General features: G+C 54.3%; 1 protein-coding gene across 3 annotated transcripts in view; it reads left to right on the top strand.

Annotated features, from left to right (window-relative positions):
- The window catches only part of Sh3tc2 (SH3 domain and tetratricopeptide repeats 2), a 43218-nt gene extending 18371 nt beyond the window's left edge, over positions 1 to 24847 (top strand). Inside the window, exons 9-17 of one of the 3 annotated variants that reach the window (XM_048331217.1) lie at positions 6177 to 6310; positions 8158 to 8199; positions 8323 to 10014; positions 10124 to 10304; positions 18539 to 18689; positions 19568 to 19690; positions 21252 to 21402; positions 23020 to 23231; positions 24606 to 24847. In XM_048331217.1, the coding sequence (XP_048187174.1) occupies positions 6177 to 6310; positions 8158 to 8199; positions 8323 to 10014; positions 10124 to 10304; positions 18539 to 18689; positions 19568 to 19690; positions 21252 to 21402; positions 23020 to 23231; positions 24606 to 24797 (2878 nt within the window). In that variant the 3' untranslated portion in view covers positions 24798 to 24847. Of the gene's footprint in view, positions 1 to 6176; positions 6311 to 8157; positions 8200 to 8322; positions 10015 to 10123; positions 10305 to 18538; positions 18690 to 19567; positions 19691 to 21251; positions 21403 to 23019; positions 23232 to 24605 lie in introns of those variants that run through there. The other 2 variants (XM_048331218.1, XR_007208650.1) reach the window with 2 other exon arrangements.
- Positions 24848 to 25286: the final 439 nt, after the last annotated feature.

Here is a 25286-nt window from a genome sequence, read left to right on the forward strand (position 1 = left end):
ATGGTTGCCCCGTGGACCGGGAAGCGCCGTTTATTCTTTTGTTCCCTGAGTCCAGAAGGCCTGGTTCTGAGGTGCAGATTCATCTGCTTGAGCCGTCAGTAGCGATGGCCATCTGCGGCCATGCACCTTGTCGTGAGGGGGGCAGGGATGGGCAGGGGTGCTTAGGCTTCTTTGAGGGTGATGGCGGGGCGACTCACAGACCCTTCACCCGAGATGAGCTTTGTCTCCTCTGTCCTGGGTCAGCAGAGGGAAGTAGGGGAGGGAAGGGGCTTGAGGAGGGGCGGCTGGCCCCGGGGAGGGGATCCGCAGAGGGGCCCGGGTGTGGCCAGCAAGGGGACGACTGGAACTGTCCCCTAGGAAGCGAGACCTGGCTTTGGGCGACACCTCGGCCAGCAGGGAGACCTGGGGCCGGAGGCAGGGGCGCGGCGGGCGGGCGGGCGGGCGGGCGTGGAGAGGACCGCCCTCGCCAGGGGGAAGCGAACGTGGACACTGCGTTCCGCTCTCCTCGCGCTGGCAGGGAGGGCGTGAGCCTCAGGGCTCAGCGCGGAGCCCCAGCCGCGGCGAGTGGGCCTCCAAGCTGAACGCCAGCGCCATGACAGCAGGGCGCCGGGCTCCCCATCCCGACAGGCCTCCCGAGAGGGCTCTGGGCCCCGAAACTCAGAACCCCGATGTTCAGGGCAACCGAGGTCCTGTGAACGGAGGAAAGGATGAGAGAGAGAGACGGAGAGAGAGAGAGAGGGAGAGAGGGGGAGAGAGAGGGGGGGAGAGAGAGGGAGAGGCAGTGGGAGGAAGTATTTCCGGGGCACCGCGGCGGAGCCCACCGAGGCAGCCGCAGTGCCGAGGACGTAGGTCAGGTAACTCTGCTCCTTCCTCGGCAGGCGAGGCCTTTGCGATCGGCCAGTGGGAGGCAACTGTGCCATTTGTTTTTAAAGGTAGCAGAGGAGTTTGTTTACAACCCCAGACCCAGACCCAAGAGCAGCCTCCACCGCCAAGCCTCCCAGCCTCCCAAGGAGCGAGCGTCTTTCTGTTCCTCCTTCCCCCAGGCCTGGCCTCTCCTCGGGCCTCAGGCTTCTCCACAGGCCTCAGGCCTCTCCACAGGCCTCAGGCCTCTCCTCAGGCCTCTCCTCGGGCCTCAGGCTTCTCCACAGGCCTCAGGCCTCTCCTCAGGCCTCTCCTTGGGCCTCAGGCCTCTCCTCGGGCCTCAGGCCTCTCCTCAGGCCTCAGGCCTCTCCTCAGGCCTCTCCACAGGCCTCAGGCGTCTCCTCAGGCCTCAGGCGTCTCCACAGGCCTCAGGCGTCTCCTCGGGCCTCAGGCTTCTCCACAGGCCTCAGGCCTCTCCTCAGGCCTCTCCACAGGCCTCAGGCGTCTCCTCAGGCCTCAGGCGTCTCCTCAGGCCTCAGGTCTCCTCAGGCCTCAGGTCTCCTCAGGCCTCAGGCGTCTCCTCGGGCCTCAGGCTTCTCCACAGGCCTCAGGCGTCTCCTCAGGCCTCAGGCTTCTCCACAGGCCTCAGGCGTCTCCTCGGGCCTCAGGCTTCTCCACAGGCCTCAGGCCTCTCCTCAGGCCTCTCCACAGGCCTCAGGCCTCTCCACAGGCCTCAGGCGTCTCCACAGGCCTCAGGTCTCCTCAGGCCTCAGGCGTCTCCTCAGGCCTCAGGCGTCTCCTCAGGCCTCAGGCGTCTCCTCAGGCCTCAGGTCTCCTCAGGCCTCAGGCGTCTCCACAGGCCTCAGGCTTCTCCACAGGCCTCAGGCGTCTCCTCAGGCCTCAGGCGTCTCCACAGGCCTCAGGCGTCTCCACAGGCCTCAGGTCTCCTCAGGCCTCAGGCGTCTCCTCAGGCCTCAGGCGTCTCCTCAGGCCTCAGGCGTCTCCTCAGGCCTCAGGTCTCCTCAGGCCTCAGGCGTCTCCACAGGCCTCAGGCTTCTCCACAGGCCTCAGGCGTCTCCTCAGGCCTCAGGCGTCTCCACAGGCCTCAGGCCTCTCCTCAGGCCTCTCCTCAGGCCTCAGGCTTCTCCACAGGCCTCTCCTCAGGCCCCAGGCTTCTCCACGGGCCTCAGGCATCTCCCCAGGCCTCAGGCCTCTCCTCAGGCCTCTCCTCAGGCCTCTCCTCAGGCCTCTCCTCAGGCGTCTCCTCAGGCCTCAGGCGTCAAGGCCTCTCCGCAGGCTGCGCTCCGCTCAGCTGCTCTGGCTGGCATCTCTTGCTGCTTCCCTCTCTCCTCTGTCACTGCGTTATACTCTCTCACCACTATAACACACACACGCACACACGCACACGCACACACACGCACACACACGCGCGCACGCATGCACACACGCACACACACACACACACACACGCACACGCACACACACGCACACACACGCGCGCACGCATGCACACACGACTCTGGCATTTAATGCTTGCAGAACTCGAGGCCCAGCCTGCCCCGAGGGCATCGACGGCCCCGCCGCGCCCGTCCTGCCTCCACCAGCTCCTCGCTCTGTGGCGCCGGGCACCTTGGGCTGTCGCTGTGCCTCGGTTTCCCTGCTCTGTGGCGCCGGGCACCTTGGGCGATCGCTGTGCCTCGGTTTCCCTGCTCTGTGGCGCCGGGCACCTTGGGCGATCGCTGTGCCTCGGTTTCCCTGCTCTGTGACACCGGGCACCTTGGGCGATCGCTGTGCCTCGGTTTCCCTGCTCTGTGACGCCGGGCACCTTGGGCGATCGCTGTGCCTCGGTTTCCCTGCTCTGTGACGCCGGGCACCTTGGGCGATCGTTGTGCCTCGGTTTCCCTGCTCTGTGGCGCCGGGCACCTTGGGCGATCGCTGTGCCTCGGTTTCCCTGCTCTGTGGCGCCGGGCACCTTGGGCTATCGTTGTGCCTCGGTTTCCCTGCTCTGTGGCGCCGGGCACCTTGGGCGATCGCTGTGCCTCGGTTTCCCTGCTCTGTGGCGCCGGGCACCTTGGGCGATCGCTGTGCCTCGGTTTCCCTGCTCTGTGGCGCCGGGCACCTTGGGCGATCGCTGTGCCTCGGTTTCCCTGCTCTGTGGCGCCGGGCACCTTGGGCGATCGCTGTGCCTCGGTTTCCCTGCTCTGTGGCGCCGGGCACCTTGGGCTATCGTTGTGCCTCGGTTTTCCTGTCCGTGGGTTGTACATCGTTGTTCACACTTGCCTAATAGGATTGTCACGAATTCAAACAAGCGAGTACACACACGGCGCTCAGCCGGGCAGCGGCGAGGCGGTGCGTGTGCGTGTGCATCTGGGGTGGACACGTGTTGCCGTGGCGTGTCTGCACGGCACGGTGGTCGCGCAGCCCCTCTTTCTAGGATGCGGGCGGCGGGCGGCGGGGACCCGAAGTTGCACCTGGACGTGTGCCGCTCGGCCCTTCCCTGGGGACAAGTCCTCTCGCGGTGCGGCCCGAGCCGTCCCCGCGGATGGGGCGCCCCGTCGCAGGAGAGGTGAGGGCGCCGTCCCCCCTCCTCTGCAGGCTCGTGCGGTGGCCCGCCCCTGCTCCCCCGAGGACCGAGGCTGCGCGTCCGGTGGGGAAAGGGAGCCGGGACGCGGATCGAGGAGGAGGTGGCGGCTCAGCGGGCGGTGGACACGTGCGGGCCAGCCGGCGGGCCTCAGGCCGGGCGGCTCCCGTCGGTGCCCAGGGCGGCCACCAGGTGTCGCCGTCAGCCCGCGTGCCCTTCCGGGTCTGCAGGCCCAGCCTCCTCTTCCCGCCCACTGACACCGACGCGGATTTCCAGCCAGGCTGTTTTAATTCAGGGTGTAAGTCTCGCCCACGGGACTCATGTCTTTTTTTTCTTCAATTCCTTTTGAATGTCGCCTCTTCCTCTCCATCTTTTCATCTGTCTTCTGGACTCGGATCGCTCGTCTCTCTCTCCTCGAGGCTTCCTAATGGCTGATTTCCCCGCAAGGGCCTCCAGTTTCACTACTTGTCTCTGCTGCCGTGAATGAGCTTGCTTTTGAATCCATACACATTGCCCTCGATTACCAGGCCTTTATTGTTAATTTCTGGATTTGTGTTTTCCTATCTTTCATAGATGGCTGTTTCTCCTCGCTATTCCAATCCTTTCATTGTAGACTGTATTTTCTTTCCCCCCGGTTGTGGGGCTTGAACTCCGGGCCTGGGCGCTGTCCCTGAGCTCTTCAGCTCGAGGCTGGCGCTCTACCCTTTGAGCCACAGCACCACTTGTGGTTTTCTGGTGGTTCATTGGAGATAAGAGTCTCCTGGACTTTCCTGCCTGGGCTGGCTTTGAACTGTGATCCTCAGATCTCAGTCTCCTGAGTAGCTAGGATGACAGGCGTGAGCTACAGGTGCCCAGCAACTGTATTGTTCTTTTTACACATTATTAACCATTCTTCACATGATCGTGACTTCTAGTTTTACAGTATTAGTTTACTTGTTTGGGCATCGGAGAACTTTCTTTGTGGGTAGTTCATGTTTTTAATTTGTGTGAACCAATTTCCAATATTTTAAAAGATGGCCTTTACATCATGAGTTCTGGAGTAAAGCAAACCTCCCTGTAGAGAAGGTTTTGCATTTGCTCTTCCTGAAATCGCAGGATTTCATGATTTCACACTGCGTGACTGTGGGCCTTTTTAAAAGAAAAAAGTCCAACTATTTGAACGCCATGCCTGCACTATGCAGTGTGAGGAGCCCACACCTCTTTCTGGCATAAGCCTAGGTGTTTGAGGTGTTCTTCTGAGGGAGTCAGATGGATGGAAAGCATGATAGGCTGTAAGTTTCATAATCACCTCTTTAAGGAAGTTGATTCTCTTTTATACTCCAGGTTTGGTGGAGGGAACTTGGTTCCTTCCGTGTCACACATAGGCTCAAGGTCACATTAACAGTGAGCTACCGTTCTAAAGGCCCACGACCCTGCTCAAGCCACCTGAGTCTCTAGGCCATCTGCCGTCACCTATCAATTTCGGTTCCGTTTCTCCTTTTGTTTCTAGATCCCAGAGGTTACCTTTTCTTTTTTTTTTTAAAGTTTAAGTATGTGTTAGACTATCTGTGTTTGTCATATGCTCTTTAGGATTTGTGGGAGGGAGAGGAGGGAGAGAGTAGCCCTTGGAGCACCTTGGCTTGCCAGAAACGTCGTCATGTTCTAACCCAGTTTTCATATTTGGAAGTCCCTTATGTAGTTTGTCCACTTTCTTGAGCTGTCTCTAAACACCTGGAAGTCAGGATGTCAGTGGGCCAGTTCTGGGACAGAGAAAGGATGCATTGCTTAATTTCAGTCTCATCCGCACCACTTTCTAGCTATGCATTTTCTGAACATGTTACCGAACCTTTCCGAAGCATATCCTTCCATGGAAAGCATGCGTTAAAACAAACATACATCATAGAGTCTTTTTATTATTAGTAATAAGAATAAAAATGTAGCTGTTATTCATCCTTGAGCTTTCAAGGTCATTTTCTTTAAAACTGGGTTTTTTTTTTTAAACTTCTCTAGACCTGAACGCGATCTTAAACGTTGCTCAGTTAGCTCCTGGACTGAATGTGTTCTAAGGCACGCCTTTACTTCACTATCAAGCTACAGCGAGCAAATTAGTCCTAAGAAATAGGTGACACCAAAGGAGACCCCAAACGCCTCTTTGGTTTCTCACCATTTCTTCTAGCCTCCCGGTCCTGTTTTTTCTCGTGGTCCCTCAGCAATTGCCTTCCTCTGCTGCTGTCCCATATTGCAGCTGTTCTGTGTCATGGAATCAAATTTCAACACCATGAAAGATTCCTTCCTACAGCAGGAAAATACAGCTTCATCGGTCCTCTAAATTGTACCATTTGTCCCTACCCTCGCCCTGACATAATCTGAGGACAAAGAAGCTTCCTGGTATGGTTCTCTTACCCTTCTCTTCAAGGCAACCGACTCCGGTGTCTCTCATTACTAACGGCACCCGGTGGCGTCAGAGAATGGGTGTGGGTTGAGGGAGAAGGCTTTGCTTTTCTTGGGAGATGGAGTATTTGAAGGAGGGAAGGTTTCTTATCTGCTTTCACCCACTTGCAACCGTGTGGCTTGGTTTCCTGCTCACGAGGTGCTGACCCACCTTCTCTTTTGGCAGCAGAACTACTGCTCTCCACAGAGCAGAGTCTGATTTCAACCTCGAGCAAACGGGTTGATGACTTCTCTAAGATCTTTACCGTGGAAGGAAGAGAGGGGGGAGACGGCGCTAACCTTCTCTTGCTCCCCCACCCCGTAGGAGCAAGAGCTCTGCCTTCTTCAGTGACGAGGAAAGAAGCTCTCTGTGGACCCTGGGGCACGACAGGAAGGCAGAGTACGTCAGCTTCCTGCGCATGCTTGCTCATACCGACATCACATCCGTCTACCGGCTCGGTGAGTACTTGCTTCCCAGACCCCGGCGAGAACCCAGCGTCCTCGGGACTAGGAAGGAGTCCTCACGCAGGAAGAGAGCCACGATGGCACTGATGATCTGAGTCACGCTGGCCAGAAGCATTTCACATTACATCTCAGATAATGCTAGGCTGGCCCAGAACACGGTGAGAGCAACTCTCTTAGGTGGATGCTCAGCTGGATTGGCCTTTTATCCTGATCTAGGAAAGGAAGGATGTCCTGCGTTGCAGCGAAAGTCTCTCTTAATGGTACAGTTGAGCCAACAGAAGGTTCCAGTTGAGAGGGCCCCGGAGATGATTTTACAGATTGGTAAACTGAGGCCCGAGTGAACCAGTGCCTAGGCCGGTATAAGAAACACTCAGGACAGTCTACTTTACTACACTGTCCACACCCAAGATGACAGCGAGTTGTTGAGCACATCAGTGTGCGTGTGTGTGTGAGCGCACTCGTGTGTGGGCACCCCAGCCCTGGGGCTTGAACTCAGGCCCGCGTGCTCTCACTTGGCTCCTTTGCTCAAGGCTGTCATCCGCGACGTGAGCCACGACCCCTCTTCTGGGTTTTTGCTGGCTAGTGGTCAGGATCTGCCGGGGCTGGCTTTGCGCCACAGCGTTCAGGTCTCGGCCTCTCGGGTAGCTAGCATTACAGCCGCGAGCCACCACCTTAGCCTTAGGGTGTTTCTGTCTTGCTTTGATTTGAAAATGAAGTATAATTAGCTTTTTCAACAAACAAACAAACCCATGAACAATGAATGAATGAATGGCTGCTGTGGTTTCAAGGGCGGGACTCCTGTTCTCACTCTCACTTTGCCCATGTTTGCTTCTTTTTCTTTTCTGCGGGGGCTGCAGGGCTTAGGCACTGTCCCTGAGCTCTTTTTCTAAAGGCTAATGCTCTACCACTTGAGCCACTTCCAGCCTTCGGGTGGTTAATGGGAGATAAGAATTTCACTGGCCTTCCCCCCCACCGGCTGGCTTCACACTGCAATCCTTGGATCTCAGCCTCCGGCGTAGCTAGGATGACAGGCGTGGGCCACCGGCCCCTGGCTCTATGTGTGCCTCGTATTCTCCCCTTGTGATAGTCAGATGGCAAGCACTGCAGAAGGCTGGAGACGGGAAGCCCGCAGGCAGGCAGGCCAGCAGGGAGCTCAGTCACCGTGGGACCCTGCTGCAGTACCACACTGAGGATAACGTCGTGGTGATGCCTGGGCGGCCGTCCCAGCCCTTGGTGTTCTGCTGGGATCCCACAGACCTTCGTGGTTACGACTGTAGAGAGGGATCTTGTTTTTTGCCTAAGTCATGTTGTGTGCTTAAAGAGTCTAGTTGTTGAAGTAGCAAAAAGAGAATGGCTTTTCCTTTGTTCTAACCACCCACCGTTCTACATCACACGCTGTAGAACTTACCCCCAGCTTTCCTTCTCTGGGTCTCACTGCTATCTCAGTTTCCAATGACAAAGCACCTTGGGTTAAACAGGATGGGGAAATCTATGCATTTTTTGGGGTGCTAGTCCTGGAGTCTGAGTACTGTCCCTACATTTTTTTTTGATCAGGAGTGGAGCTCTTCCACTCAAACCACAGCCCCACCTCTGGCTTTTTGTGGGTGGGTAGTTGGTTGGAGATGAGGGTTTCACAGACTTGGGCTAGCTTTGAACCGCCGTCCTTAGAGCGCAGCCTTTTACGTAGCTATTATAGGTGATATAGGTTATAGTGGACTCTGGGTATGAGCCCCAGTGCCTGTCTCTCTGCGGTTCTTAAATTCATAGTGAAAGTGTCAGTGAAGGTTGGCGTGGTGGCCTGTTCTGACCTAACACCAGATCTGTCCTTCGTCTCTACCTAGGTGGGTTTGAATCCATCCAGAACCTTCCAAATGATCTGAGTGGTGAGTAGAGCTCCCGCTCACCCTGGCCTCCCACCCTTCAGGTCAGCGCGCCTGTTCTCTTGCCAGGAGCGGGCAGGTGCTGCGGGGGGGGGGGGGGGCGCTCAGCTGTGCCTGTCCTTTCAGCATCACAGCCCGAGGGCTTCAAGGAAGCCCGGCATGGCGGCACCGGGGAGGAGAGTCAGGTCCTGGCGTCCAGACGTTCCAGCAGCTCCGTGGACTCCAGCATGGAAGACGAGCTCCTCTCAGCCACGTCCGACGACTACCACCTGCCCGAGCCCGATGACCTCGATGACCCGGAACTGTTCATGGACCTCCACGATGGCCAGGATGAAGAAGAGGCAGAGAATTTCGCCTCCATCCTGGCTTTTCTGGACCGAAAGGGGTACACGGACAGCTTCAAGAACCTCTACGACTCCTCCTTCTCGTGCCTCACCTCCTTCTTCTACGACTTCACGGAGGAAGCCCAGCTCGTGGTCTACCTGGAGGCCTCCAGGAAGTGGGCCAAGAGGAGGCGCTTGACCTGGGCCCACGCGCGGCTCTGTTTCCTGCTGGGCCGGCTGAGCGTCAGGAAGGTCAAGCTGTCCCAGGCCAGGGTGTATTTCGAGGAGGCCATCCGCGTTCTGGACGGGGCGTTTGAGGACCTGGTCCTGGTGGCCACGCTGCACGTCAACCTGGCCGCCATCTATCTGAAGCAGAGGCTGAAGCCCCAAGACCCAACCCTACTGGAAAAGGCGGGCGCCCTCCTGGCCTGCCTGCCGGGCCACGAGTTCGGTGCCAGGAACGAGCTCGACGTCGTGGCCTACGTGCTGCGCCAGGGCGTTGCGGCAGGCAGCAGACCCCTGGAAGCCCGCGCCTGCTTCCTGGCCCTCCGCCTGCTCCTGAGCTTGGGGCGCCACGAGGAGGCCCTGCCCTTCGCCGAGCGCCTGCAGGTCCTGTCCGGGCTTCCTCTCGCCTCCGACGCCATGGCGGCCGTCCTGAGTTTTCTGTATGACAGGAAGTACCTTCCGTACTTGGCGGTGGCCTCCGTGCAGCAGTGGTGTCGCCAGGGCGCCCAGAGGACGGCTCTTCCCGTTTGGCAGGTCTCCCTGGTGCTCCAGAACGCCGCCCGGCTCCTGGGCGCCCCCCCCTCGGCCTGGGACGAGGTCTCGGTCCTGGCCTGCCCCACCCTCAGGCGGGCCCTGGCCGTCTGTGAGGAGCCGGCGGATCCCGGCCCCCGGAGGGCCCTGTGTCTCATCCTGTCCAAACTGCACCTTCAGCACGGGGCTCCCGCTGGGGCCGTCCACCACCTGAGCCAGTCCTTGGCGCTAGGGGAGCGGCTGGGCGAGCAGGAGGCCTTGGAGTCGTCCCTCTGTCTGGCATGGGCCTATCTCCTAGCCAGCCGGGCCAAGGAGGCTTTGGGCATCCTCGAGCCGCTGTTAGACTCTCTGAAGGCGACCGAGTGCGGAACCCGACGGGGCGTGGTCCATAACCTGCTGGGACTTGCACTGCAAGAGGAAGGGCAGGTGGGCAGGGCAGCCAAGAGCTATCTGCAGGCTCTGCACCGGGCTCAAGAGGCAGGGGACGTGCGCAACCAGGCCGTGGCCACGGCGAACCTTGGCAACCTCAAGGGCGGGGCTCAGCAGCCAGACAGGGACTACCTCCTGCAGGCTGTCCGTCTGTACTCGGAGCTCGAGGCCAGCAAGGAGACGGACGTAGAGTTGGTGCAGGTGCTCCTTTGGTTGGCCCAAGATATGGTGTCTGGACGGCAGCTGACCCAGAGCCGCTTCTGTTATGAAGTGGCACTGCTGTTCGGCTTAAGGAATCGACACCTCAAGAGTGAGTATGTGCCCCGGGCCGTCGGGGGGCCTCGCGGAGCAGGGTTGGAGCATGCTTTGCCCGAGTCCCGGCTCCAGACATCTCATTCCTATCCCTGCTTTATGTTCAGGTCAGCTTCAGGTCACCAAATCCCTCTGCCATTTCTACAGCTCCGTGTCCCCCAATCCTGAGGCGTGCATCACCTACCACGAACACTGGCTGGCTCTGGCTCAGCAACTCCGGGACCGAGACATGGAAGGGAGGCTGCTGGAATCTCTGGGGCAGCTCTACCGGAACCTCAACACAGCCAGGTGAGACGGGCGCAGGGAAGGTCCTTGGTGTTTCCTCCTTGCCTTAAGGAGAGGCAGGGTCTGCACACACGGGAAGTCAAGTTCAAGTGCCCACGGTCTATGCATTAGCATCAGGAGACACAGCACAGCTCTCCAGCCAGCACAGACAGCTGTCCGTCACTTGGCTGTGTGGCCCTAAGTCTTGCTTCTTTTCCTGCCTCGGTTTCCTTAGCAGTACAGGAGGGTAGGGATGGTACCTATCTGGTGTTGGTAGTGTGAGGAATGGACCAGTTAAAGCTCGTGGAACACCTGAAACAGGGCCTCCTAAATAGGAAAGTGGTTACGTTTGCCACATCGCTATTATTTGTGTGTTTCACAACAATCCGAGGCCCACAGGGCTGGAGAGGCTCTTCAGTACCCAAAGACACCTGGCATCTGTGAACGATTCAAGGAAATAAGCCCATTGAAGGCACAGGTGTAAAACTGCACAACACAAGAAATGTTTGCTTGGAATATTACCTTTAAAAGGAAAGTGGAAATGGAGAAAGGAAGTTTATTTTCATCTGAGGTACTGAGTGTCTGAATATATATATATATATATGTTTATATATATATATTTCAACAGAAATGCTGATTTTTTGGCTTTGCTGATAAAACTGTATAACAGAACTATGATGTCTCATGTTCTATGACTTTTTCTTTTAGAATAGAATACAGTATTATTATACTAACAAGTATAATTATAAACCGACATTGACTTTGTGAATGACTTCTGTGATTAAAAGTTTTGTTTTTGCAAAAATATACCAAACTTAACTGCAGAATTCCAGAGCCTCTTTTAACCCTTTGGTACTCAAGTGATTGTCACTTGGAGTATCTTGCCATTGCTTGCATCTTCTCATTGGCTAGTGTGTGTGTGTGTGTGTGTGTGTGTGTATTTACTGGGAATTGAACTCAGGACATGATTGGAGTGCTGTCCCTTGGCTTTTTTAAATTCAAAACTGGTGTACTAAACTCTTAAGCCACAACTCGACTTCTGGCTTTTGGGGAGATAATTTGATATAGAAGTCTCATGGACTTTTCTGCCCAGCTGGCTTTGAACCGTGATCTTCAGGTCTCAGCCTCCCGAGTCGCTAGGATTATCGACATGAGCTACTGGGGCTCAGCTTCTTTGTCTCTTCATTGCTCTAAGGCTCCTTGATTCTGGTTTACCACAGAGGGCTTGTTGTTCTACATCAGACTTACAGCCCATTAAACCCTACAGAGTTTGCAAGATTGTCTCCTTCCCTTTGCAACACATTTGCTTTATAACGCTGCATTTGTAGTTGTGAGTGACTTCTAAAATAGAAGGAAGATGCTGCTGGGGTTAAAGGGAGGCTAGGCTAGTGAGAGCTTTTCCATTTTAGGCAACAAGTGAGCCTTGGGGCACCTGAACAATCAGACAATGTGAACTTCCTCTCTGAGTATTCTCCTTTTCCCTTTCCCTTACTTACTTTCTTTTACAAGAACCCGAGTTTCTCCAGATTCCCCCGCTGTCTTTGAGAGGGAGGGAGTTTGGGGTCTTTGCAGTATGTGGGGTGCCGGATCTGGCCCAGCCTGACCTTCTCCGTTCCTTCAGGACGCCTCAGGACTTCGGGTGTTTCTGGAGCAAGTCCAAAAGGCAGGCTTCAGTGAGACCTTGAGAGGAAATAATCTCATGCTTTTTGTGGGGCATCTTGGAACTTGGCTTTGGGGAAGTTGGATTTTTTTTCTTTTTCATGCATTTTTATTGCTATTATAAAGGTGATGTACAGAGCGGTTACAATTACATAAGTCAGATAACAAGTCCACTTCATCTTGGATGATGTCATCTCTTCCCTTACACTCTCTGTTTTTCCCTCCCATCCCCATCCACAGGTTGTGTACCTCATTCTCAACACAGTGTCTAGTGGGTATCACTGCTGCACCTGTTTGCCCTTTGTCCCACCATTTCTGGGCCCCCTTACCCTCCCAAAGACTGATAAATGAACCAACAAGACAAAAGGAGAAGAAAACAAAACAGCAACAAGGGAAAACCCCTCTCCTTTCCCTTTCCTGGAGTTCATTTTGCTGTGATCAGATGCATATAGGTATTGTGCCTTTGAGTTCCCCTTCTCAGAATGTCCCCCTTTGGTCTCATGGTGTGTGGATACCTAGAGCTCTGTATAATTTATCATGTCCCAATGTATTTTTTTTAAGCCACCCAGTGTGTTTCCTTGTAGATTCATGGATGCATTGTGGCTACCGCATATGAGGGAATCCATGCAAACTATGTTCCTTTGGGTCTGGCTTACATGTTTAATACCCTTCCCCGGCCCTGCCAAGTCTTTCCATTTCCTTAGGAATGGTGCAATATCATTCTTCCTAATGGAGGAGTAGAATTCAGTTGTGTGTATATACCACATTTTCTTGATCCATTCCTCCACTGAGGGGGTCTCTGATCTGATTCCATATCTTGGCTATTGTAAATAATGCTGCAGTGAACATTGTCGTGCTGGTAACTTTAGTGTGGTCTTGGTTGTGTTCTATTGGATAAATGCCAAGTTACTTGAGCACATCCTAAACTTTGGCAAAGTAGTAGGTTATAAAAATCAACCCACAAATGTCAGTAGCTTTTCAATGAGAACCCCATTTGTAATAGCCCGCCCCCTCCAAACAACAACAATAACAAGAACAGGGAATTTCCTAAAGACGTGAAGGACCTCTTAAGAAATCTGAAAGAAGAAATTGAAGAAGATTTACGGAAATGGAAAAACATTCCTTGCTTCTGGATTGGAAGAATTAACATTGTGAAAATAGCCATATTGCCCAAAGCAATTTACAAATCCAATGCAACGCAATACCTGTCAAAATCCCAACGACATTCTCAGTGAAGTAGAGAAAGCCATCTCCTGATGGGGCACTTCTGTGTCCAAATGACACACACACAGACCTGGTCCTGGACCTCTTCCTGGCTCACCTGGTGGTGGGCCCCAGGAGAACCTTGTGGCTTTATTGCATTGATTCAACAAATATTTCCTGAGCATTTACTATAGTCAGGCACTGTGCTAGACCAGGGAGTTTTAGTCCTTGAGCTCACAAAGCTCACAGAACAAATAGTACAGGAAATAGGCATTGTATGTATAGTCATTGAAGGTCACCTGAGGTACAGAAAGTGCCACAAAGGATGTACAAAATGTTCATTTTTATTTTATGTATCTGGTGGCACTGGGGCTTGAACTTAGGACTCACTGGGCTTTTTCTTTCAAGGCTGGCACTCTACCGCTTGAGCCACAGCTCCACTTTCAATGTTTTCGGTGGCTAATTGGTGATCAGAATCACGATGACTTTTCTGCCCTGGCTGGCTTCAAACTACAACCCTCAAGTTTCAGCCTCCATCGTAGCTAGAATTCTAGACATGATTTACCAGTGTCCAGCTAGTAATAATAATTTTAGAAAGAGGAAATGCCTTACATGCAATAGGTCCATGTGGAATAATAATTCTTTGCATGTGAATATACTAGCAGACTCGAATCTCCTATTCTTGGAGCTTATTCTTATGCTTATACTTCTTATTTTTGTGGAATGGAAAAACATGCTTCAACATTTGGTTTTTCAATACAGCTAATGTGACTAATCTCTTACACTTCTGTAATCCTAAGCAAAGGAACAGTTGCTTTTGCTATGTCCTCATTTGATCCCTGGGTTGTGATGTGATGTTCAACTGCTACCTACTGTGTGTGTGTGTGTGTGTGTGTGTGTGTGTGTGTGTGTGTGTGTGTGTGCGCGCTGGTCCTGGTGCTTGAACTCAGGGCCTGGGCACTATCCCTGAGTGTTTTGTTTTGTTTTGCTCAAGGCTAGTGCTGCTCTCCGCTTTCAGCTTTTTTCGTAGTCAGTTGGAGGGATGTCTTGTCCTGCCTGGGCAGTAGCTAGGATTATAGGCATGAGCCACTAGACTTTTATAGAGGAGACAATTGTATAAGACTTTAAATTTATGTCCTTCACAACTCTGGGGGAGGGGTGATTAAAGTGGTAAAAGGAAGCAAAAGTCAGCCAGTTGTGGCCGCATACACCTGCAATCCTAGCGTTCAGGAAACCGAAAGCAGCATGAGTTACGTCTTGAAAAAACAAAAGGCAAAAGTCTTCCTGCAGCTGATACCTGAGCTGCCTGTCTGTCTACCTGAGTCTGTCTTTTAGGTTAAATACTGGTTTCAACAGGTATTATTATTACCTTATCCTAGACACCTTTTTCCCCCTTTTATCTCACTGTTGAGAAGTGGTTACACAGTACTGATCTCTTGGGGCTGTTACGATGACGAGATGAGCCAATACATGCAAATAAAGCTCCTCGCAGGTGCTATAAGCCCAGTAAGTTCGAGTGACAAATCTGCCAACATTCGTATAAAACAATACAGCGAGAGCTCAAAACAATGCCACAGAAACGAGCAAGAAAAATTGGTTTAGTTAAAAAATACATCTCCAAATGTCTTGGGCTTCTTTATTTGCAAAATGAGTTAAGAACCGTAGTGGCTCAGCCAGAGTTTCTAGGGGAATTGAATGAGAAAATACGGGATGAACGTCCCTACCCCAACATCCTGGGGGAGCGGCAGTTCTTGTTGGAGCAGGACAGGGCACTCAGTCGATGCTGGCTTCGGCCAGAGATCAGTCAGATTCCAGAAAGCATCGGAAGGCTGGGAGATGTCTAGGAATACAGGTGTGTTGGAGTCACTTGGCCACCGACTTATTGGTGATGCCCAGGGAGAAGGAAGGAAGAAGGGCTGAAGCCGAGAGACGACCCTGGGCATCAGGAAGGATGAGAAAAAGAGCAGAATCGAGATGGAGAGGGGAGGAGCCCAGCTCGCGTGGGTGAACGGCTGTGGACACCTGTTACGCTTGTTTTCGTTGGTGGGGAATTGGGAAGCTGGGCCATTCGAAGACAGGAGGCCAGGTGTCCGTGGTAAGAAGGCTCAGTGAAGCTGTGGCCCACTTTCCAATTGTAGACCACAGAGACACTTGATTTTTCTGGGGATCATGGGCCGGACATATATGGGTCTTGACAAGAAGCACCCGTGTTTAGGAGTTCTCCATCCCGGCAGTGTCTTGGTGTTGGGGTGCGCGTGGCTGGGTTTCCGTTTGCCTGGACTTGCCCTCCCTCTTGCCCCACGCCGGTGGTGTTTCTTGGAGGGAAATGTACATCTTCTCTCTTATACAGTCTGAAAGAAAATGTGGTCTGTGAGTTGGCCTCTCTGTACAGATCTAAATCTTGCTCCCTGCGGGTCTGGAGAAAACAACTTCAGCTCGAAAACATCCCAGGACAGCAAATGGTGAGAAACAAAAAGCGCAGCAGGAACTTGGCTTAGGATGAGATTTATGAGTCCTGTCTTCACCAGCCATCCATTCCAGGGGGGCTGGAGGGAGAGGTGGAGGCCAGGCCTGCTCACTGGCCTCCTCACCCCGCTGGCGTCCTGGGGCGTGGGGGAGGGCGGGGAGGACGGGCAGGGCTTCCCACAGCCGTTCTTCCCTGTGGTGATTGTCCTTCGAGCGGGGAGGCTGGTCACCATCAAACGATTACCAGGAGATGGAACTCACAGCGCCGTCTCGGCGAGTCCGGCTCTCCCATACTTGAGAGACGCCGACCCTCGGTCCCCCGGCCGCTCATCTCAGGCCAAGCGCAAGGTGGCGGGGGATCTTGAGGTCCTCTATTGTAGCTCTGGTCAGTGCCGAATGCCTGTCCTTCCCCACAAGGCTCATCGGCCAGGGAGGTGTGCATTTAGCTCACCGTTTTGGAGGTGCAAGGTCACGGCGTCCTTCCCGCCTGGCTGGCGGCGGTGTGCGCTGAGACGGCAAGGCCAGCCGCAGGGCAGGGCTAGAGCAGCGCTGCCCTCCTACGGGAGCGGCCCCCCGACGGCCACGTGATCCCACGAAGGGCTCCGTCCCGATGACTCGTGACCTAGGGCATCTTAGATGGCCTTCACTGTCCCCTGTTGCCACTGCGTCGGTGTGTTTCCATCACTGGGACAACAGGCCCCAGAAAAGCAACTTGAGGAGCAAAGACAATTCTGGCTGAAGGGTTCAGAAGTTTCCGTCTGTGGTCATCTGGCTCCGTTGCTGCGAGCGTGTGATAAAGCAGAGCATCCTGGAAGCAGCAGTGAGCGAGAGGGAAGCTGCTCACCTCATGGGAGCTAGAGAGAGAGACAGAGAGAGAGAGAGAGAGACAGAGACAGACAGACAGAGAGACAGAGACAGAGAGACAGAGACAGAGACAGAGAGAGACAGAGAGACAGACAGAGAGACAGAGACAGAGAGAGACAGAGAGCCAGAGACAGAGAGAGACAGAGACAGACACAGAGACAGACAGACAGAGAGAAAGAGACAGAGAGACAGAGACAGAGAAAAACAGAGACAGAGACAGAGAGACAGAGAGAGACAGAGACAGAGACAGAGAGACAGAGACAGAGACAGAGAGACAGAGACAGAGACAGAGAGACAGAGACAGAGACAGAGAGACAGAGACAGAGACAGAGAGACAGAGAGACAGAGGAAATATGCCCTTCAAAATCAGTACCCAAGCTGGGCATTGGTGGCTCATACCTACCTGTAATCCATGCTTCTCAGGAGGCTGAGATCTAAGGATCATGGTTCAAAGCCAGCCAGGGCAGGAAAGTCTGTGAAATTCTTGTCTGCGAGTAATTACCAGAAGCTGGAAATGGTGCTGTGGCTCAAAGTGGTGGCAGAGCACTGGCCTTGAGTACAAAAGTTCAGAGACCGTTCCCAGGCCCTGAGTTCAAGCCTCAGGACCAGCGCGCGCGCACACACACACACACACACACACACACACACACACACACACACACACTCACCCCAAGGACCCTCTTCCTACAACTAGGCCCCACCTCTAATAGCCCAGAAAGCTATGAAGTTAACGCCTCCCGATCCAATCACCTCTCAATAGTTCTGCCTGCTGGGGACCTCGCTTCCACTACGAGAGCCCCTGGGGCCATTTTATATCCAAACCCTCACAACTTCACTGAAGTTTGAGCCTTCAAGAGACGAATGAGCCCGAGGAAACCACAGCCTGTACTGACTTGGAGGGCCGGCCACCTAAGTGCTCCCAGGTGCAGTTGATGTGGGTCTGCGTTTCTAGAGGGACATGTGTGGTCCGGCTCGGTAGATCTTGAACTGTGGTGCGCGTTGAGTAGAAACAGGGTGTGTCTTAGAAATTCAGGTTTCTGCGTTGCCACTATGATTCCCACAGTCAGCCATGGTAGCTCTGGGAGGCTGAGGTTTTCTGAAGCATCGCAGGGGGGGTCCTGGTGCAGGTGGGCTGTAGTCACGCTTTGGAAGTGGGGGACTTGGGGCTGCACCTTGGCGGGGAATCAGGAGAAGGGGGTTCTGGGGTCGGCTCTCCCCCTACTGTACAATGCAACCTTCTGCGAGTCACTTTCCGTCTGTGGCTCTGCTTCCTCTATAAATGGGGGGCGGGGGGGGGCTGGATCAGCTAATGTCAACACATGATGCACACAATGGAGCCACATGGAAACCTTGCTTGAATGCCTGTAACCGAGCCCCCCCCCCCACCACTGTATGACGGCGCACGATTCCTTCCCAGACTCAACTTGTTAGGGTGTATAACCTCATGTTATCCATGTTTTGTTTCTTTACTAATCTCCGCCCTGAGAGAAATTCCTAAGTGACACTGTTTTGTAAATTAATTCAAGGATATCACATAATTCGTTTCCAAATAAATAAAAGGGATAAGTAAAGCACCAACTTAGGTAAAATCACTTTTACCTTACTTTGCTTTTTCTTCTTAACAAAGTATCAAAATATTTTTTGATGATAAATGCTCCCAGTCTGGTCACTTATTCATCCGTTCGCTGAATAAATATACATTTGGTGTCTAGGCTAGTTGCTTGAGAATATATATATATATATATATGTGTGTGTGTATATATATATACACATATATATTCCAATTGGTGGATCAAGTGCTCGTGTCTTGATAGGCCCTGTTCTAAGCATTCTTGTTTTATTACATCATTCATTCCTCACAACAGTCTTCCGAGACAGAGATAGTCACATTTCCCTTTTATGGACGGGGGAACCCAGACCCAGCGGTCACAGAGTCTGTGTAGCTGGGGTTCAGGTCAGGCCCGGGCCTGGTCGTGTGGTCTGGGACAAGGTTGTTCTCTCTAGAGGCTCAGTTTCCTTCTGAGCCTGCTGACCTTCGGGTCCCTGTGACCCCTCCTCCCTCGCAGGTCCCTCCGGCGGTCCCTCCACTGCATCAAGGAGAGCCTGCGCATATTCATCGACCTGGGGGAGAGAGACAAGGCCGCGGAGGCCTGGCTGGGGGCGGGGCGCCTCCATTACCTCATTCAGGAGGATGAGCTGGTGGAGCTCTACCTGCAGGTGGGTGGAGCGTTTGCCCCCTTGGGCCTGTAGGGGGCGCTGGTGGCCAGAACCGGAGACGGGCAGGGTTCCAGTGGCAGGCTGCAGGGCTGAGACGGGCTCTCGGCATTGGCGCGGACTGGGAGCCGCTCCGTCTTCCCCTGGGACGCCGCCGGCCATCTGGAATGTGCAGGGGTGCATTAGCTCCCTGACTTTTCCACTCCAGTCATTTATAACTTCAGTTCGCGCACGGCTCGGCCGCACCCAGGGGCTTCCTGTGCCACGGTTCGTTGTTGCTGTTTGGTCCTTTTTTCCCCTTGACTTTACATGAGAGTGGTTGAAATCACTGACTTCTTACTTGTCTTGTTTTAGTCTAAGACAGTTTGAAACAAGTATTTGACTATTAAAGTGTTGCTTGGCACCCATGGCTCATGCCTTTAACCCTAGCTACTCAGAAGGCTGAGATCCAAAGGACAGAGGTTCGAGTCCAGCCCAAGCCAACAGTTCTAAGAGACTTCATCTCCCAAACAACAAGCAAAAATTTAGGCTGGAGTCATGGCATAAGTGGTAGAGCACTAGCTGAGGAAGTACAAGGCTCTAAGTTCAAACACGGGCACTGGCAAAAACCAACCCGCCCAACAAACAAACAAGACCCCAAGTGTTCACCCATGTGCTGCTAAAATTCACTTGTAATTCCACCAAAAGATTCCCTGTCTCGCGATGGGAACCTGTCAGGTAAAGAAGCATTGCGTCTTCTTAGTCCTGTACGTGCGAGGCCGTTCCAGGTTTGCGGGGCTTTAGCCGAGGGTCAGATCAGAGGGTCTGGATCGATTCCTGCCCTTCTTGGAGGGCTGGAAGCCCTTCCCTCTGCCTTCGCCAGCAGTCTCTGTCTCACCCAGGCAGCCATCCAAACAGCCTTGAAGTCGGAGGAGCTGTCCCTGGCCCTCAAGCTCCACGAAGAAGCTGGGGACCTGTTCTTCAACGGAGCGCGTCACAGGCACCGGGCCGTGGAATACTACCGGGTGAGCCACAGCTGGGCGGGGTGCAGAGCCGCTCTTGGGCACCGACACGGGAAGACCCACACTGGACTTGGACCCAGGTCCTTCTTCCCCTTCCTGGCTGGTTTCCTCTTACTTCCTTTGCATGCACGGTGCGTCCCTGCCTCCCTGTCCTCAGTCACTCTGACGCGCGTTCAGGCTTGGGGAATGATCTTTCCCAGGTAGCAAGCCTCCACATTTGCCTGGGCTCCTCGTTTCCTTCGGTGGTAGGAAAGTCGGTGGTGGTTCTGGGGCTCTGGGGATGGAACCCAAGCCCCTTTTCTTAGCAGGCAAGCATTGGACCGCTGAGCTGTACAAGAGGTACAGGAGTGAACACCGAAACCGTTTTATTGTGATTTTATCCAGCATTGATAAGAACATACTTGTAAAGTCTTTAAATGTACACTGCTCATCAAAACCATGTCTTCACAGACTTATTGCAGAGGTTGAGGCAAGAAAATAAGAATTGACTTTTAAAAGGCTGACTAAATCAGTGTTCAGATATTGAGCAAGTATGTAATTGTTCATCACAGACTGAAATTCAGGAAATCTCCTGCAGGAATGGATTCTAAAATTTCACCTACTCAGATATTAGCTCATTTGTTCAGTTTACCCATCAGACACGATCAGGCACCAAATACGCGCAGTACAAAGGCAGAACAGGAAACATCCGTGATTACCAAGCGCTGATTTTGTCCCTCTCTGTCTCCCTCTCTCCTCCCTCCCTCTCCTGCCAACCCTGGGTCTTGAACTCAGGGCCTTGTGCTCCCCCTTGGAATTTTTGCTTACTGCTGGCACCCTGCCACTTGAGCCACGCTTCCGGTCCCGCATATTTTCATGTTCCTTAGCGATGGAGTCTCATGGACTCTCGTGCGCTTCTCGGCCCAAATTGGCTGCCCGTCACGATCCTCAGATGCCTCTCGAGTAGCTAGCTAGGATTGCAAGCATGATCTGCGGGCACCCAGCAAAGTATTTATCTTCCTATACATCGGAACATGATGCTCAGAGGTTAAGAGACTGCCTAAAATCCCACCACAATGAAACGAGTGGAAAGGACCATTTATTGAGCACTGACTACACTGCACACGCTTGTTGTGATTACAGGCATTTCACACGCCTTTCCAGGCACGAGCCACTGCGTGCCGACAGTGATTCTAGACGCCGCCCCCACGCATAGTGAGCTTTGACCGCGCAGATACGCACACGTATGTTGCCGGCTTGTGAGCACACGCGCGTGCGCCTCTTAGCTCTGTGCTATGGGTGCTCGGGAAGCACTAGAGCTAAGAGGTGGATGGCTTCCTAGGTGACCTTCGGGAGGGCCAGCTCCCTTTCCCGCTCCCAGTTGTTCCCGTTTTAGGAAGTGTGATGATCTTTAACCTCTGCACCCTGGGGAACGCCCCAGGAACACGGCCCAGAAGAACCAGCGGAGAAAAGGCATGTGTGGCTATCTAGTCACCATCTCCAGAGCGAAGGCAGTCAGGAAAGGGCCGGCCTCTGGGGGCAGGCGGTGCTCTGTGGGTTCAGGTCCCTGTGCCTCTGTCCTCAGGCGGGGGCCGTTCCTTTGGCCAGGAGGATGAAGGCGGTGAGGACGGAGCTCCGCATCTTCAACAAGCTGACGGAGCTGCAGATCAGCCTGCGGGGCTATGAGAAGGCTCTGGAATTCGCCACGCTGGCCGCCAGGCTGAGCGTAGTCACGGGTGAGCGGCCCTGAGCGTCCAGCGCATGGAGACAGAGGGCGAGTGCCACTCACAGGTGCTAGGAAGCTAAGACCCCAGCAGGACTCAGGCCTCAGGGTTCTAATCCCGGTCCAACCATGAGGGAGACTGGAATTGAGCGCATCGCTTAGTTTTCACCTCTTTTTTCCTCACTGGTAAAGCAGGACCAAAAGTAATGCCTACCCTGAAGTCTGCAGTGTCCCTAGCTCGTCCTTCGACAACATTGCCTCGGCTGCACTAGTTCTTATGTCACAGTTACTGTCATTTCCTGCGTAAGAGGTAAATCCTGTGTCATCCTAAGGGTAGGCCATGGTCCCATTATATAAGGGTTTTGACATGAGTTTTTAGTTGTTGGATTATTAGCCAAAAGCTTATTTTCCCATGAAATTGAAATGTAAATGGAGGCCAAGTTCCCATTTCTCTCACTACATATTTGAAATAGCTGGCCCTTAAAGAGAAAGATAACTAGCGGGGGGGGAAAATTTAAGTTATTATACAGAACAAAGGTAGAATAAAAAAGAAAAACAACAACAACAACCCCGATTTGCGCGTTGGTGCTTGAAGGTAAGCAGGCGTGACTGGTCTTGATTGGATGCGGGGGGACGCGGACTCTGGCGGGATGGCTCTGGGCATTTTCACAGGCGTCCGAGGCAGATGGAGCTGGCCTCTGGTGTGTCTCATTGCACTCGGGAGCTTGCACCTGCTTCGCCCTACCTTTAACGCTACCGCGGAGACTCCCATCTGAGCGGCTCTGTGGAACCCAGGCAGGGTCTCCGGGGCTGGTCGGCACCTGTTGGGTCAGAAGTGGGCACGTTCCCTTCCCACGCGGGCATGTCGCTGGCCTGGATTTTCTTTTGTAGTTTTCTTTTCTTTGGATTTATAAAAAACATTGGCTTTTGGCCCTTGGAAGCTTAAAAGTGCGGTGTTTAGATGGTATTCAACAGCCACCTGGAAGGATACCTCAAAACATAGGACTGGGTTGTAAGATCTTCTCTCCTGGGAAAGGTCACTTTTTGTTAAAGAGGTTAGTTATTAAGATAACAAGCACATTTAAATCGAAAACACCAAGTCATAGACCCATTAGGGACCAGAGATTGAACGCATGCCGTAGAAGTAACTGGCTTGCTGTGGAGCAAGGGAGACAGGCCGGGAGCTGGTCTTGCTGCTCATGGGTGGAGAGCCTGTGTGGAGAAGGCATTCATTCCACCATTACTCACCGCAGGGTTTCCTAAGCTGTGCAGTCGGGCCAGGCTGGTCACTGTGTCCCATCGCAGGGTTTGCGAAGTTACTGTGTCACCTGCGGTGCAGAGAGCATTTTCTCCAGGCGATCGTCGAAGACTAGGATGCCTGTGATTAGTTTAGCTCAGAGATCCCCGTGTTTACTCTTTTGGGAGGTGGGCATGATTATTTTAGGGATGTCTGTGTCCCAGGAGGCGATAAACCTCACAGGGCAGGAGCCGTTTCTGTGTTGTTTGCCATGTCCTCCCCCCCCCCCCGCCCCCCGACAGTCCCTGACCCCTCGTATACCTACAGAAAGTTTTACGGCGTGAACGTGTGAATGAACGGTGCCAAGGGCTGGCGATCGGGCCTCCTGCTCAGTATTCCTGTTCCTAGGCGATCAGAAGCAGAAGCTGGTGGCCTTTCACCGACTGGCCACCGTGTACTACTCCCTGAACATGTACGAGATGGCCGAAGACTGCTACCTGAAGACGCTGTCCCTCTGCCCGCCGTGCATGCAGAGCCCCAAGGAGGCGCTGTACTACGCCAAAGTGTACTATCGCCTGGGCCAACTCACCTTCCACCAGCTGAAGGTAAGAGGCCAGCGTCCAAGGCTGTGTGAACGCTGTTGTTCGTTCGGCCGGACTGATGCCAGGATGGGGAGAAGCCTTTGGGGTGGAGCGGAGGGGGCCAAGGAGCTAAGACGGAAAGTCTGCATGGGTGGAGTCGGGAGCGATCCCATGGCTTTTACCACTAGCTCCCACTGGTGACGTCAGAGGTGCCCCATGGTCTGCGGTAGCTACTGAGGCCGCGGCACCCACTGAACACACTTGGCACATTGCCAAATGCCCACGAGACCCTTGAAGATCTACGTAAAGATAGGAGCCCCTCCGACAGAAACAATGATAGGTTCCAAAAGCAAAGTCAAAGCGGGTAATATTTAACGGTACGTTCACAAAATGGTATAGCTCACCTGCAACTGCCCTCCTAACTATCCACACCTTTACGCCGTCAGCCAGGTTAGAGAGAATGAGGTGCGGGACTGTGATTGGAAGTTCTACGAAGGCCGTAGCATCGACATTCCGGCCTGCTGGGCTGGAATTGCATCTTCTTGCCCTCCTGCAGATCTGTTCCAATACTGACCCTAGAACTGTGTCCACAAGTGTGACCTCTTGCCAGAGGTCCCCAGCCCCTATAATTTCTTAGTACCGTAGCTCCCAGGTCTCGCCTCTGCTCAGCCCCAGGGGCGCCCAGGGGAGCTCTGCTCTCCTTTCCTTGTGGTCCAGACTTTGTTTCTGGCCTGAATTAATTGATTATTGACTTACGAGGCGAAATGAAAACCAGGCCTCTCTTCTTGAGCCTCACCTAATGCAGCTTATTTCTCCTCCCGGAGTGGGGAGGCGGGGGAGTCCCCGGCCATCTTTCTCCTTGAAAGCGACTGAGGGGTGCATTGTGCATGGTCCGATTGCATCCGCCAAGCGCATGAGGGGTTGCGAGGGGAAGGATGAAGCCCAGCCAGGGCTAAGCAGAGCAGGGGGTTCACTGGCTTGCGTGTCTGGAAAGCCGAGGTACAGCTGGTGTCAGGCAGGTCTGGTTGTTCCCACACTGCAGCAACACCACAGAGTGCTCCAGGCCCTTCTGCATTTCAACTCCACTGTGTTTCTTGGCCTCCGGGCCTTCCAGCTCCTGGGAGGCCCCAGCCCACGTGGAAAAGGGTCACCCCGTCTTCTCAGGTTTGGGTGGTGGGCGTCTCCCTGAAGCACTGCTATCCAAGGCGAGATGTACCAGGGCTGAGGCTGGGTGCGGCGATGCCAACCCTGGGACTGGGACTCACAGTCACGCTGGGACCGCCGGGAGGGAAGGGGCAGGGCGTGGGGACAGGACACCGGGCAGAGGAACGCCCCTCCCCCCGCCATTCCGGAAGCGTTGCTGACGCCGTCTCCTCTCTGCCCCTCGACGGGGCTTAGGATGCCCACGACGCGGCCGAGTACTTGCTGCTGGCCCTGGCGGCGGCCGTCGAGCTGGGCGACGCGGAGCTGCAGGGCCGCGTGCGGAGCAGGCTGGAGCTCGTCTTCCGCAGCCCCCTGTGGACCAGCAGCCCCTCGGGGGGCTCGTCGGAGAGGGCGCGCTGGCTGAGCGGCGGGGGCCTGGCCTTCTGACGCCTGGGGGGCCGAGCGCGGAGGGCGAGGGGCTCCCGGCCGGCGGGTGCCCCGCCCGGCTCCGCACCCCGAGGGCCTCCGCCCCGTCGCTTCCTCTCTGCATCCACTCGGCCCCAGTCCTGGAGAAGAGGAGACACCGTCCCCCAGGGACGTCCCCCTCGCCACCTTCTCAGGGAACGAGCCCCCCCTCTGTGAGCGGGGGAGCTCGGACTTGCCTTCTTTAGAACCAAGCGGGGTGCCGCTCCCCACACGGAGACTGGCGGGGAGCAGTTCAGATCGCCCCGGGCTGCGCAGACACAGCCTCAGAACGAACACCGGGCCCCGAGGGGTGACTGGCACCCCAGCCCCATCCTACCTCGAGACCACGCTCCCCCCACAACCCCGCAGCGCTGGGGAGACCTTCCCAAGCCAAGGCTTGAAAACGGAGGACCGAGAGAGCTGTGTCACACGTGACGTGTAAATAGTGTACATCATTAAATGTCGACCATT

This window comes from Perognathus longimembris, chromosome 22 (genome assembly GCF_023159225.1).
Source record: "Perognathus longimembris pacificus isolate PPM17 chromosome 22, ASM2315922v1, whole genome shotgun sequence".
Taxonomy (NCBI): Eukaryota; Metazoa; Chordata; class Mammalia; order Rodentia; family Heteromyidae; genus Perognathus; species Perognathus longimembris.